This window comes from Lutzomyia longipalpis, chromosome 2 (genome assembly GCF_024334085.1).
Source record: "Lutzomyia longipalpis isolate SR_M1_2022 chromosome 2, ASM2433408v1".
Taxonomy (NCBI): domain Eukaryota; kingdom Metazoa; phylum Arthropoda; class Insecta; order Diptera; family Psychodidae; genus Lutzomyia; species Lutzomyia longipalpis.
The window spans coordinates 28,293,839-28,307,356 of NC_074708.1; the positions used below are offsets into that span (position 1 = coordinate 28,293,839).

Sequence of the window (13,518 nt, forward strand, 5' to 3'; positions counted from 1 at the left end):
TCGGGAATCGGTCGAGATTGAGCGAGATTCGAGAATTCCTCATACATTTTGTTCAACAAAAAGTGACTTTTCTTCACTGAAAATGAGGTTAAACCATCCCCTTGTAATTTCTACATCTGTAGGGAAGTTCCATTACTTCAAGATCTTCGAAAGAAGACTAGGAAAAACATTTTATTTTAAGAGAAAATGAAGATAAAACTTTTGAGGTTAGAAACCTCGATCCTCCTAGAAAAATCTTTAATAATAAATCTGAAATTAATTCATTGCGAGCATTTAGCGAAATCTCTTCATTCTCGTTTTGATATTTTTATAAGAATGAACGATGTCATTGACGATTATCCGAAGATTTCTTAATGAACTTTTATAAATAATTAATATGTCGCGTGGGAAGTTATTTCCTGCGTTCTAGGAAAGGAAGAATTATTCATTTTTTGCTGCACCGAATAAATAATTTTTCTCTATTAATATCCTCAGCAAGGATAATGAGAAGGAAGAAGAAACTCCTTCGAGAGAATTTTCTTTCTAAAATGAAAAATTTATTGAGAAAATAATAAAGAAAAAATCTTTTTTTGATAAAATTTTATTTAAAATTTAATTTATTAAAATTATTTAAAATTTTATTAGCTCAATTCCTGCCCCATAAACCAACACATCCTGCTTGTTCAGGAGCTCAAGTCCCTTCAGGTCTGAAACTGATGTGAATTTCTCCTGAAGAATCCTTAATTCAGCTAAGCTTCCTTTGAGGACTCTCTGATCCACTCCTGCGGAGAAGAATTCCGCCCTGCTGGAGATTTTCAGTCCTGTAACTTGGGCAAAATGCAGGGAAGCTTCCCTGGTGGGTTCTTCCTGGACAACGTGCTTCCCATCAATCCGGAAAACACTTTTAACAATCTTCTGATCATCTCCTCCAGTCAGGATAATGATCTTCCCATCTTCCTGCAGCAAATCAAAGCAATTAATTCCACTCTCGTGATGCTGAAGGCTTCCAAAGGGCAGAGATTCCTCGGAGAATTCTTCAACATCCCAGAAAAGGATCTTCCCATCAGTTCCCATAGTCAGGAGGACTTTCTGCCCGAAATTCTCAATAATCTGGACGTTGAGGATGCACCTCCCGTAGAAAACTGAAGAAATGAAGCGAATTTTGTCCTTTTCCAGTGAGAACTTCCTGATGAAGCCATCAGAGCAGCCAACAAAGACGTCCATCCCAGTGATCCGGAGGCACATAAAGCGAGTTTCCGGGCAGAAATCAATCATCTGATTGAGGCGATTCTTCCCAAAATCTCTGGATTTTAGCATAAAATTGATAAATTCCTGAACTTGTGGTTTCCTCCTTGGTAGGATCTTCGTGACGCACATTTGGGCTCTCCCCCCAACGGAAATGAGGAGGAATTCATCCTCTTCCTGGAGATTTATCACCTCCATGGCGCGAATATTCGAAATGTGGGTAAAAACTTCACAAACTGGAAGCAAATCTTCCTCCTCATTGAGGAGATTTATTCTCAGGCTGTTATCATCCCCTCCGGAAGCTAGAAACACTCTCCCGGAGGATTCTCTGATAATTCCCACGGAATTGCATGATTTGTGATGCCAATTTGCCGAAGGAATGTCCAGGAAGCTTCCTGATGCGTCAGGGAGGGAGAATTCATCCAGGAAAGGCTTCTTATCCCACACACTGAGAATGCTGGCGGAAGTTTCTGTGGGATTAAGCATGAAATCCCAGTATTTGTGTCCACCTCCCGTACACAGCTGCACCACAACGCCCTCATCCTTCTCCCAGACAATGAGATTCTCATCATTGAAGCCCAGAATTAACTTCCGCCCATTTTTCCGGCTGATAATCTTCTCCACCCAGGAAATGGGAACTTTCTCTGTGAAAATCTCCCTCATTGATTCCCTTTCAGTGTCCAGGAGGAACATCCGCAGCAACCCATCCCTGCCGGAAGACCAAAACGTCGCTGAATCGCTGGAAATTGTCTCTAAATGAATCTGAGTGACTCCCAGAGTCCCATGAACGCTCTTAACGACACTCTTCATGTCAATTTGTCCAGGAGAAACCCTGCAGAGATGGAGATTCCCCATCCTATCGCCCAGGAGGAGGAAGTCAGCAATTTTCTTGGCCACAGTGATCCATTTTGTGTACCAAAGATCCTTGCAGAGGGACACAGAGAATTGATTCTGGACCTTGAGGGATTTATCAGTGATTCCGCAATTTCCACGATCATCCACGAAGAAAAACTCTCCCGGAGAGATTTGATAGAATGTCCTGATTAAGCCTTCCAGGAGATTATCATTCCTTCCCTCTTCCTCAATGGAATTTTCACTCACTCTGAGGATTCTAGCTTCATGCGAGGAGCAAATAAGAACCTTCCCATCAACATTCTCAATGAGAGAAATATAAATATCCGGAAGGGGTATCCTCATGGAGGATTTCCACTCACCGGATGCTTCCTGTTTCATGATAAACATCTCAGATGCCAAGATAAGGATAGTTTTACAATCAATGAAGAGAATTTTGGAAATTTTCTCTTCTAAAAGGGCTTTCCGGGGGCTTTCATTGAGTCCTTTCCGGAGGATTTCACTCAATTTGAGCTTCTTGACATTCCCATCACTTCCGGAAGTGAAGACAGTCTCACTTTGAGGGTCATAGTCAAGATTCCAAATGACTGCCCCAGTGTAGAGGGCTTTCCGGAAGAGAAACTTCCCGGATTCATGCCAAACGCAGAGATTGGAATCTTCCCCAATTGTCAGGATGAATTTTTGATTGTTTTTTGAGAGGATTTTGCTTCTAAAAACGCGGGATTTGTGACCAAAGAGAGCTACTGACCTGGAGGTGATGTGATTCTCTTCCTTTTGCCAGATTTTTGCTGATCTATCATCGGAAGTGGTAACCAGGAGTCCCTCATTGGTGGTTATTGAGAAGACAACTCCCTGAAAAAGAGAAATTATTAAAGAGATTTCAAATAAAAAAGTAATAAAGAAACTTCTTACCTTGTGAGCTGTGAATCTCTGGAGAATCCCAGTGTCAGCCTGGCTTGGTTTCCAGAGAATAACATCGCCCAATGCAGTTCCGGAATAAACCAAAAAATCCTCCCATTTGGCTCCTTCTACGTGTGAACAGTAAAGAGTTGAATTGTCCTCGCATTTTGCCTTTTTAGTGAGAGAAAAATCATCCTCAAGCTTCACCAGGAGTGCCAGATTATGCCCAGTTATCACACAAATACTTCCAGGATCATCTTCACAGTGAATACTGCTGATTTGATCAGAGAATTCACATCCAGTGAGCTTCCTAACACTCCCACCAGCTACCACAAAGGCTGCCAAGTATCTCCCACCATAAACAAGAGCTATGATCCCATCAGGCTTCCTCAGAATCTCAATTCCAAGGATTTTTCCACGGAAATCTGTGCTGATCTCAATCACCTTTGCTTCACATCCGGATTTTACGTACTTTACATGATTGCCCACACCTGAAAAGTATGCAGAATTGTCATATCCATCCCGGGGAAGTATTTCTGGTACCTACCTATGAGAATCTCCTGTGAGGTGATCACTTTTACAGCCCCCGAATCTGCAATCAGCATGCTTTACAATTTGTTTACCATTAAGCAAACATAACCTCAAAAACAGGTATTGAGGTTAGGTTTGCAAGCCAGGGTAAAACCGGGCGCGTGTTTTTCTGGCTAAATTCTCGTGAAATCACTATTCCTGGCCGGCAAAATGGACTTCAATTCTTTGGTACAGCAGGCCCAGAGGCTAACCAATGAGGTGCAGAATACGGAAGACATCCCACGGATGGAGAGAACACTGCCGCAGGTTCTCTTAGCAGCGCAGGAGCTCCATTCGCGCGTCACCCAGTCTGAGATGGGCTCTCAGGATGCTCAGGCGTAAGGAGTTCTCTTTAGCTTGTCCCATGAGATGTGGATGAATGATTTGGGTTTGTTTTCAGGCATATTATGCTCGGATCTAAGGGAATTGATCTGCCAAAGATCACGCAGAAGCTGGAGACGCTAAGCTCCCGGAAGACTTTTGAGCCGCTCGAACCCATCGCAGATACGGACATTCAGAGCTTCCTGCGCAATGAGAAGGAAAATGCCATCCTGTCGGTCATTGAGGAGGTTCACAAAGAGGTTAGTTGTCCGGAAGGGATTCCCGGGGAGGATTCTAATGGGATTTCTTGCTTTTTTCAGACCTACAAGAGTGCTCAGAAGCAAAAATGGGATCACATTGTGTCCGATTGGAGGGAGGAGAAGGTAAAGCTGATGAATGCCCTCATTGGATCGTCGCAGGGATGGATTGAGATTCAAAAGGGTCCAGAGCAGACAATTCTCAATGAAACCTCCCTCACGGGACGCTCGTGTCTCAGCAGCCAGGAGATGGCCTACGCGAAGGAAGTTCTGGAGTACAATCGGCTCGTGATTGAGGGAGTTTTGCGCCCGAATCTCGTGCAAAAGTTCGCCCTGGTTGCGGAGGAGTTCAATGATGCGAAGATCACGGAGATGTGGGAGATTATCAAGTATATGGTGAATGTGATGCCAGCACCGAGGAATCAGGATCCACTGCGCCAGAGATCCCAGAGTGGGCAGCTCGTGCAGCAGGCTAAGAAGTACCTGGAGCACCGGTACAAGGTCTACATGTCCACGGTTGTGTCTGAACACCTCCGGGAGGCTCAGCTGGGCGGTGTTCCCAACACCTTTAACCTCGTGAGCGCCTTTGTGCGCCTCAAGTTTGGGGATGTGGACAATCTCAACTACATTGGGCTCCAGGATGGACGGATTGATGGGAAGCCCATCTGGCCAATGGTTTTCTACTGTCTCCGCTGTGGGGACATCCAGGCGGCGCTGAAGTGCCTCGAATTCATCGGCCCGGGGCATGAGGACGTCGTCCAGGTGCTGGAAGAGAAGTTCCGGAAGCCGGAGCAGCGAATCAGCTCGAAGTTGGAGCAGCAGATAAAGATGCAGTACAAACGGCAGATCCGGAATGCCACAGATCCCTTCAAGAGGGTCGTCTACTGCATTGTGGGATCGTGTGACATTCACGAGCAACACCAGGACATTGCTAAAACCTCCGATGACTTCCTCTGGATTCAGCTTTCGCTCATTCAAATGGAGGCGGAGGCAAATCAGGAGATTCTCACGTATTCGGGGCTTCAAACGATGATCCTGGAGCAGTATGGGGAGAAGCATTTCAACGCTAATGATCAGCCACATCTGTACTTCCAAGTCCTGGCGCTGACGGGACAATTTGAGGTGGCTATTGAGTTCCTGTCGCGCTTTGAACGCTTCCGGCCGCATGCTGTGCACATTGCTCTGGCTCTGAGTGAGCTGGGAATGCTCGGGGGGTCCCGGGATGTGCGTCAGCCTCTCCTGTCCGTCGATGCGGAGGATCCTCCGCCGCTGCGACGTCTCAATCTCGCTCGCCTCGTCATGCTGTACGTGAAGAAGTTCGAGATTACCGACCCGGCGGAAGCCATTCAGTACTTCTTCTTCCTGCGCAATCTCCTGGACAGCGATGGGAGGAATCTCTTCCTGCTGAGTGTCACAGATCTCGCCATTGAATGCGGGGAATACGATCTCATCTTTGGGAAGATTCAAGTCAATGGGATCCGCTCCCGGGGGTTGATTGATCAATTCGAATCAGTCCAGGTGGATCCCAAGGCGGCGTGTCAGATGGTAGCTGATGAGCTGGTGAAGAAGGGAATCTTCGAGAATGCCATAAAGATGTTCGATTTGGCGGAGAATCACGAGCAAGTGCTCAACTACACGTCAATCCTCCTCAGTCAGGTTGTGAGTCAGCCCAGCAAGCGAGGATCACTGCGGGAGAGGATCCAGATAGCCACGAGAGACATCAAGGATCGCTATGACATTGATGAAGTGAAATGTGATCCGAAAACTGTGTCAACATTCGTCATTCTCTACGATCTCCTCAAGTTCTTCGATGAGTATCACGAGAAGAAGTATCAGCTGGCCCTGGAGACGCTGGCCAGGATCAACCTGGTACCCTTCACAATGGCTGACCTCGATAGCTGCCTCAGGAACTTCAAAGAGTGAGTATTCATTGATTCAAACCAAAGAAAAGTTGAAAAATCATCCCCCAAGAAATCTTTAAAACGCCATATCTCGAAAACGGCTCCATAGATTTTCGATTTTAGGCTATCTTTGGAAAGGTCTTAACCTCAACTATAACATATTGAAATATGAAGTAAATCGATAATGGCATTTTCGAAAAATTCGAGTTCGAAATTTTCGAAAACTTTGTTTTCGATTTTAGAGCCTCTCGCGGTCAATTTCTCGAAGTTGCAATGTTCTAGACATTTGTAGGGCTTCACGAAACCTTTCATTTACGCTTGAGTTGATCAAAATCGGACTTGTAGAACCCGAGATATGACATGTCAAAGTTAAAACTTAATATTTTCAAAATGGCGACATAAAATTTTTTAATATATTTTTTAAATAAATAGATGTTACAGCAGGCCATAATATGATCAAAAAATGAAGCAAATCGATAATGGCGTTTTCGAGATATTCATCGAAAACTCATCGAAAATTTTGTTTTTGATTTTTGGCCCTCTAGCGGTCACTTTTGAAACTTCGGATATTCTAGAAAGTTATAGGGTTTGTTGAGAGCTTTCATTTGACCCTGGGTTGATCAAAATCGGTCAAGCCGTTTTCGAGTTATGGTTGATTTTTGATGAAAAATTGTGGCGGCCATATTGACTAAACGGCTTGACCGATTTTCGAAAATGAGGTATCATTGGAAAGGTATTGATGGCCCCTACAACATATAAAAATTTCAGATTTTTAGCTATAATAGGGGCTGAGATATAGCGAGAATAAAATTTTGAGGTTTGTCTGAAACGCAGCTAAGAGATCCTAAAAATCTCCTTTTCAGGCTCAGAGTAGAAGTCTGCAAGGTTTTCCCGGACATCCTGCTGGCAACAATGGACATCCTCCATTCGCAGTATCGCTCAATCAAAGGTAAGGGTGTTCAGACTCCATTTAGCCCCTCAATGACAGGCGAAAGTGCCCTGGCACGTCTCCGGGAACAAGCAAAGGCCCTAACAAGCATGGGAGCCACAATTCCCTACAGAATGCCCGGCGATACGAACAACAAGCTCGTTCAGACGGAGATTCTCATGCACTGAGCCAGATAATTTAGCTTTTTTCCTCCTCTTTTTTTTTATTATTCAATTATTTTCCTGATTAAAGAAGTGAACTTGAAATGCGACTAATTTGAATCCCACTGTCCAGATCACTCAGATGATTCTCCTTGTAGAGTTTGTAGTCAAGGATGAGTTCTTTGAAGGCCAGGAAGTCTGTCAGGGAGAAGAGAAGCTCAAAGATTTCTCCATCGAGCTGTGTTCTTCTCCGACAGAGTTCCTCAGTGAATCTCTCCATGTCAAAGTTAGGCATCCTCCTGACAAGATTCTCCACAATATACCCCTCAATGGCTACGGTGTACTGATTGAAGATCTCCATGTACTCGATTTTGTTCTCCTCACACCGATCGAATTCTCTGTAGTGCGACTGCATGAAGTTCTGAACGAGTTTCTGGAAAGGGAAAAAGCAGGAGCTGCAGGATTCTAAGATCAGGAAAAGAACAGAGTCTTACCTTGAATTCATCACTTATTACAAAGTCCTCAATGTGTCCAATAACAGTGTCGAAATAATCCTCAGATTCTGGAGAAGAAGACATTTTTTCTGGGTTCAGGAAGGGGGTCAGTTATCCGTTGTTATGCGTTTGTTTACGGATCAAAAAACTTTGGGAATGATAGAGTTGAGGACGGAAGAAAATTCTAGATACTTAAAGGTTTAGTTTCTTTACTTATTGAAATTCTTCATGAATTTTTTAGGTTTGTTAGGATTCCAGGAAATTTCGTTAAAGGACATCAAAATTCCGAGCAAAATTAAAAAAAATCTAGCTTCTTAGGATTTCTAGATAGCAAGGATAATAAGCTAGGTAGGAGTTCTTGACCCAAGAGGATTAAAATTAAAATATTAAAGTTTGCAGATCATTAGTCCTTAAACGTTGATGGAAAACTTTAGTTTATTACTAGATGTACTAGGTTATTCCTAGATTTTCAGCTAGCTAGAAAAGCTAGTTCTAATGGACTTCTAATAAATACTTTCTGAGCCATTTTTTTTTATAAGAAGTTAGTCCATGATTATTTTAGGAAACTGCCAAAAGAACTAGATTTTTAACAAGTTAGAAATCAGTGTCCTGAATCAGGACTCCTGATGAACTTCAAGAGTTTTAAAAGAACATCAAAGTTCTAGGTTAAGAAAATAGATTTTAAACATTATTTTTGTTAGAAAAGTTAGTCCGTAATATCTAATAAAGATTTCAAGTACATATTTGTAAAATGAAAATAAACTTCTATAAGCTTTTCTGATAAGGAAAATTTGTTCTGATAGTCCTTATTCTGATGTACCGGAACATCAAGATTTTTTATAGAAAATTTCTGGATATTTTTTACAGAGAATTTTTCCTAAACTTAAATGAATAGTTTCAATTTGTTGGTATTCAAGAAAAAAAAACATTCCAGAAAAGTGACTAGAAAGGGCTCTATCCCGATAATCCTGATGTCCAGGACATCAAGAACTGAGATCAAAATATAATTTCTGGACAAGTTTTCTAACAGAACTCCTTTCCTTAAACATCTTTCATTACAAAAATAAATATCCCAAAAAAGTCCTGACTAGAAAGGCTCAGTTCTTACAGTCCTTGATGTTCCTGGACATCAAACTTCTGGACCTGAAAATTTCTTTAAAAACAAATTCTATTCAATCGGTAAAAATCCTCATAAACTACCTTAAAAAAATCAATAGTTTTCAACTCTGTCTTGATTTGTTTGGGACGCCGTTACCAAGGAAATCCATGAGTCCTTCCCAACTAAAAATATTCCAGAAAAATGACAAGAAAATGCTTCAATTTTTAACCCATTTATTTAACTAAAATTCTAAACTTGACTCTCTACTAATAAACAACAAATTGGCTAGTTTGCACAATAAGATGCCTTTGGGGTGTAGGATGTAAAATTATATTAGCTCCTGTAAAAGAAATATCACAAAAAAAAATGTCCAAGATCCTTGTTCCTGTGTTCGTGGCTGTATAGAAAGAGAAGAGAGTACATGGAATTGCAGCTCGATGTGAGAATTGTCCTAAAGAGGAGCGTGCTTAACTAATCAATTAAAAAATAAATACTGCCTCAGAGGATTTCCACGAAAATCAGCCCTAGGCCAGAGCCAAAAGCCAATCCAATGCCCAGGAAAGCCGCCATCATGGATGCTGCAACTTCCTTTTCATGCGGCGCAACGACTTTTGGGGCACAGAGGAAGGCAATGTTGGCAATGTAGCCGTTCGAGAGGGCAAAGACGCACATGAGGGCGATGAAAACAGCGTCGGAATGCACGAGGATGGGCAAATTGGAGCGTGGGGTGGAGTTGCACATGAGGAAGAAGGGCACAAAGGCAGCACGGAGGATTGTTGCGAAAGCCACGAGGCGTGGACGGTTAACAGGCTGCAAAAAACAAACAATTTGAGATTAATTTTATCGGCGTCAATGCCGGGGTTGCTCTTAATCATCCGATGAGCAAATTGCAGGGAGATAAATTCGCATTTTCGTAGAGAAGAAATCTCACAAAAAGCGCGTGAATCATTGTCGGCAGGGGGTTAGTCATTTAGGAAATGGAGGTCAAAGTATAGAACTTCTAAAGATCATTGAATGTTGTGAATCATGCTACATAAAGAATTTCCTCATTAGATAAGATTTTTTGTTGGATTCTTTAAGATTTTTTTTGTCGTGAGAGAATTATTCTTTTTCATGTTATTCTGTAAGCAACCAAAGTATTCTGTCAGCTAACAAATTGATTCTTTTAATTAATAATTTAATTCTGTAATTAAATCTTTCTATTTGTTTGCAAATTAAATTCTGCTGACAAATAGATTTTATACTTGTAGTGAAAATTTCACAGAAATCTTAATTTGTCAGCAAATAATTTTATTTTGTCAGCAACAAATATTCTGTTAGGCAGTAAGAAAATTATTCTGTTGGCTATAATTCGGTATTGTCAGTAAATTGTATATTCTACAAGTCATCAATTTAATTTTCCTATTTTTATTCTGTAAGCAATCAAAGTATTCTGTAAGCTAAAAAATTGATTCTGTTCATTAATAATTTAATTCTGTTAATAAGTCATTCTATTTGTTTGCAAATAATTAAATTCTGCTGACAAATAGATTTTATACTTGAAGTGAAAATTTTACAGAAATATAATTAATTTTGTCTGCAAATAATTTTAATTTGTCAGCAACAAATATTCTATTCGGCAGTAAGAAAATTATTCTGTTGGCTATAATTCGGTATTGTCAGTAAATTGTATATTCTACAAGTCATCAATTTAATTTTCCTATTTTTTATTCTGTAAGCAATCAAAGTATTCTGTAAGCTACAAAAATTTATTCTGTTTATCAGCAATTCATTTAATTCTGTTATTAAATCATTTTATTCCTTTGCAAATTAAATTCTGCTGACAAATGGATTGTATACTTAAAGTGAAAATTTCACAGAAACCAAATTATTTTGTCTGCAAGTTATTTTAATTTGTCAGCAACAAATATTCTACTCGGCAGTAAGAAAATTATTATGTTGGCTATAATTTCCGTATTGTCAGCGAATTATACTCTATTTTGCAAGCTAACAATTTAATTTTCCTAGATAATCATTCAATTTCACGTGCTTGCAAATAATAATTTTAGTTTTTTTTAGCGTTGTCAGCAAAAGAATATTTTTGTTAAAAAATTATTCTATCAGCAAATAATTAAATTTTCTTGGCGAATATCATAAAGATTCTGTTTTAAAGAAAATCAAATGGATATATTCTGAAAAAAAGCGACAATAAAACAAAAAAAAACGAAGAGAATCGATTCATTTGCTGACAGAAATTACAATTGTAATGGAATAAAAATATTTATTCACAGAATTCATAATCAAAATCGAATAATTTAAAGGAAGAATAAGATTTATTTTTTGTTTATTTATGAACGATCATTTATTAAATAAATCTGCTGATAGATTTATTCCTTTTGCTGACAGAATATTTTTCTGCTCACAGAATAATTAAAAATGAATTTTTGAAAAATCTTTTTTTTTTACAAAATTGGCAAAATATTTAAAATATTGACCAAAAAAACTCAAAAAATCTATCAAAAAATATTCGACACTTCCACAATTTTCATTCAGCTTTAAATGTCTTTCATTCCGTAAATTGGCAGCCCCCTGACGAATTTTTAAAATTTATTTACAAAGAAGTTATCACCCGAAAATAATTCTTCCTCAAATATTGAGATTATTTATTTTGTGGATTGTTTGCAAAAATGCCGTCTCTGTGGCCAACACTCTTTTCCTGATTAGAATTTTTCCACTCACCCATTCAAAGAGGCCGGCAATTATCCTGCCCAAGTAGTCGCCAGAGTTGAAGATTAAGTAGTTGACGACAGTGGTGAAGAAGACGTCTGGAAAGCACCCAAAATTAATGAGAAATTCCCACAATGAAAGTAGTTGAAGTCTCACCATTCCAGAGATGTCCATTGCCGTGATTTTCGCTGTGAACCAGAACGGTAACAGCTGGATACACGGATAGTGTGACGACAAAGACAAACCACTCGGAGAAGCCGTAGAGCCAGATTTTCCGGAGAATAATTCGGAAATCCGGGGATGAAGGCGATTCCCCCAGGAGCCTTGTTTCATCCTGCAACCTTCGTGGGGCTCGTGAGGCTGTGTGTGTGTAGTATTTGAAAAAGAGCGTCCTGGACATGAGGAAGTATGTCGCCAGGGAGATAATCATCACCACAATGGCGATGCTGAAGTAAACCAGGGCTGTTGTATTGGGCGAAGCTCCAAATGTCAAAGAAATGATCTCACAGAGAGCTGCGAAAATTCCTCCCAATGCTTGGCCACTGACCTGGGAAAAGAAGGCAGAGGAATCTACTAAGCAGCGCCCTCTGCAACTTTTGAATTTTTGTGAAAAAGATCGTCAAATTGGGATTGAAAGAAAGGTTGAAGGATTCTGTAAAACATACTAAAATCCCATTGAAATCCATCAAGTAGTTCCCGAGATATTGAAGATTTAAGTTTAAAAAGCGCCTCTAGCGGTGATCTTACAAAGTACAGTTATCCTGAAGAATTATTCAAATTGAAGGATTTTTTACAAACTTATCTTCCGGGATTGAAAAATCGTCACAAAATATCACAATCCAAGGCAAAGAATGAGGAAATTCCTCAATTTTCATAGTTTTCGATCCCTTCAAGGACCTTCATCAGGAGCAAAAAGAAAAGAAAAAGAATTATTCAACTCACCACTGCAGTCATGTATTCAGATGGAAATTGTCCAGCAATCCCAAAAAGTCCACCAGATAGGATGGCAGCAGCGATGTTCATCACAACAACGGTGGTGATGGTGATGGCAAAAAAGGGGCGCTGCCAGGAATCCGTGTCAACTTCCACAAAGACAGTCGTGAAGATAAAAAGCACAAAAATGATTCCCATGGAGCCCAACATGCGGATCTGTAGGGAAATCCTGTGACTGAGGAATGCATTGAGTATGAGGAAGACCGTATTGGGAACGGCCGATGAGACACTTAGATCCGATGTGAAGGTCCTCTGGATGGGCGTGAGAACGTCTGAGTCATTTCCCGTCACATTGCGAAACTTAAACATCCAGTACTGTCGAGAAAAAAGGGGAATAGATTAGAAGACAATGAGAAGCAGGAAGTTTCAGAGATTCCTTCTCATTACATTCTCAGCTGTGATGAAGAAATTCCACGGGAGGAGCGTTGTCATGCCCAGGAGGTAGAAGATCATGTAGATGATGTTGAGACGATCAATGGGCTCGTTCTTTGTCTCCGTCCGGATTTCCACATCGTCATTCGATGCCCTGGCATCCCCGTCGGATTCGCCAAATTCACTATCACTGGGCTGCAGCAGCGGCCGGGAATTGATGCTGTGCTCCATTTATCTGCACACTCGGGCGAACTGAACGTAAATACGAGGCGCTTATCAGTGGTCCATTCCCGACATTTCTCTCAATGAGCTTGAGGAAGGTTGTTGTTGTCCGTAATCAGATGTGGGTACACTGCTAACAATCGTCAGGGTGATGTGTAGCTGTGGTGGCATGCTAACTGGGTTGCCTCAGATAGCTTCCACACATTCCACACATTTATTTTGAATTAACGGCCAACGGCCATTATGGGGTTTTAAGAAAAATTCAAAAACATTTTTTCTTAAGATATTTATCATTTTATTATTTATTCTTTTTATAAGATTGCAAAGAATTTAATTTCCTGACGTTTAAATTAAAAATGATCAAAATCGGATGATTAAAAGAGATGATATAGCATTTTATTGAGCAGAATTTGAACAAGAAAAAAAATCAAAATGGCAAATAAAAGATTGAAAAATTAATAAAATGATTAAAGAACAAAATGTCATAAATTGTCTCTTGAACATTTAAAGTTTAAAAA

The 13,518-nt window shown here is 40.3% G+C and overlaps 9 protein-coding genes across 16 annotated transcripts in view; 2 read left to right on the forward strand and 7 right to left on the reverse strand.

Moving 5' to 3' along the window:
* LOC129789858 (serine/arginine repetitive matrix protein 1-like) overlaps positions 1–13,518 on the reverse strand; it is a 982,101-nt gene that overhangs the window by 757,483 nt on the left and 211,100 nt on the right. The window lies entirely within an intron of this gene.
* Positions 1–13,518, reverse strand: part of LOC129791241 (fatty acid synthase-like) — a 1,176,504-nt gene that overhangs the window by 427,390 nt on the left and 735,596 nt on the right. The window lies entirely within an intron of this gene.
* The window catches only part of LOC129789856 (glutamine-dependent NAD(+) synthetase), a 932,624-nt gene that overhangs the window by 427,390 nt on the left and 491,716 nt on the right, over positions 1–13,518 (reverse strand). The window lies entirely within an intron of this gene.
* The window catches only part of LOC129789960 (pupal cuticle protein), a 1,201,887-nt gene that overhangs the window by 390,078 nt on the left and 798,291 nt on the right, over positions 1–13,518 (forward strand). The window lies entirely within an intron of this gene.
* Positions 1–13,518, reverse strand: part of LOC129789919 (keratin, type I cytoskeletal 9-like) — a 480,279-nt gene that overhangs the window by 172,305 nt on the left and 294,456 nt on the right. The window lies entirely within an intron of this gene.
* LOC129789843 (uncharacterized) lies at positions 563–3,636 on the reverse strand. Its single transcript, XM_055826918.1, has 3 exons — positions 3,524–3,636; positions 2,989–3,467; positions 563–2,928 (listed from the first exon to the last, which is right to left on the reverse strand). The coding sequence occupies exons 1-3, from the start codon at positions 3,579–3,581 to the stop codon at positions 610–612; spliced, it is 2,856 nt and encodes a 951-aa protein (XP_055682893.1). The 5' UTR covers positions 3,582–3,636; the 3' UTR covers positions 563–609.
* On the forward strand, positions 3,625–7,219 carry LOC129789852 (nuclear pore complex protein Nup93-1). Its single transcript, XM_055826934.1, has 4 exons — positions 3,625–3,884; positions 3,947–4,127; positions 4,188–6,043; positions 6,889–7,219. The coding sequence occupies exons 1-4, from the start codon at positions 3,718–3,720 to the stop codon at positions 7,139–7,141; spliced, it is 2,457 nt and encodes an 818-aa protein (XP_055682909.1). The 5' UTR covers positions 3,625–3,717; the 3' UTR covers positions 7,142–7,219.
* LOC129789980 (ADP-ribosylation factor-like protein 2-binding protein) lies at positions 7,200–7,730 on the reverse strand. Its single transcript, XM_055827129.1, has 2 exons — positions 7,609–7,730; positions 7,200–7,547 (listed from the first exon to the last, which is right to left on the reverse strand). Exons 1-2 carry the CDS (start codon positions 7,690–7,692, stop codon positions 7,200–7,202), a joined length of 432 nt encoding a protein of 143 aa, XP_055683104.1. The 5' UTR covers positions 7,693–7,730.
* On the reverse strand, positions 8,924–13,139 carry LOC129789898 (equilibrative nucleoside transporter 2). The gene is made up of 5 exons (XM_055827019.1): positions 12,794–13,139; positions 12,356–12,721; positions 11,570–11,960; positions 11,426–11,511; positions 8,924–9,517 (listed from the first exon to the last, which is right to left on the reverse strand). The coding sequence occupies exons 1-5, from the start codon at positions 13,007–13,009 to the stop codon at positions 9,206–9,208; spliced, it is 1,371 nt and encodes a 456-aa protein (XP_055682994.1). The 5' UTR covers positions 13,010–13,139; the 3' UTR covers positions 8,924–9,205.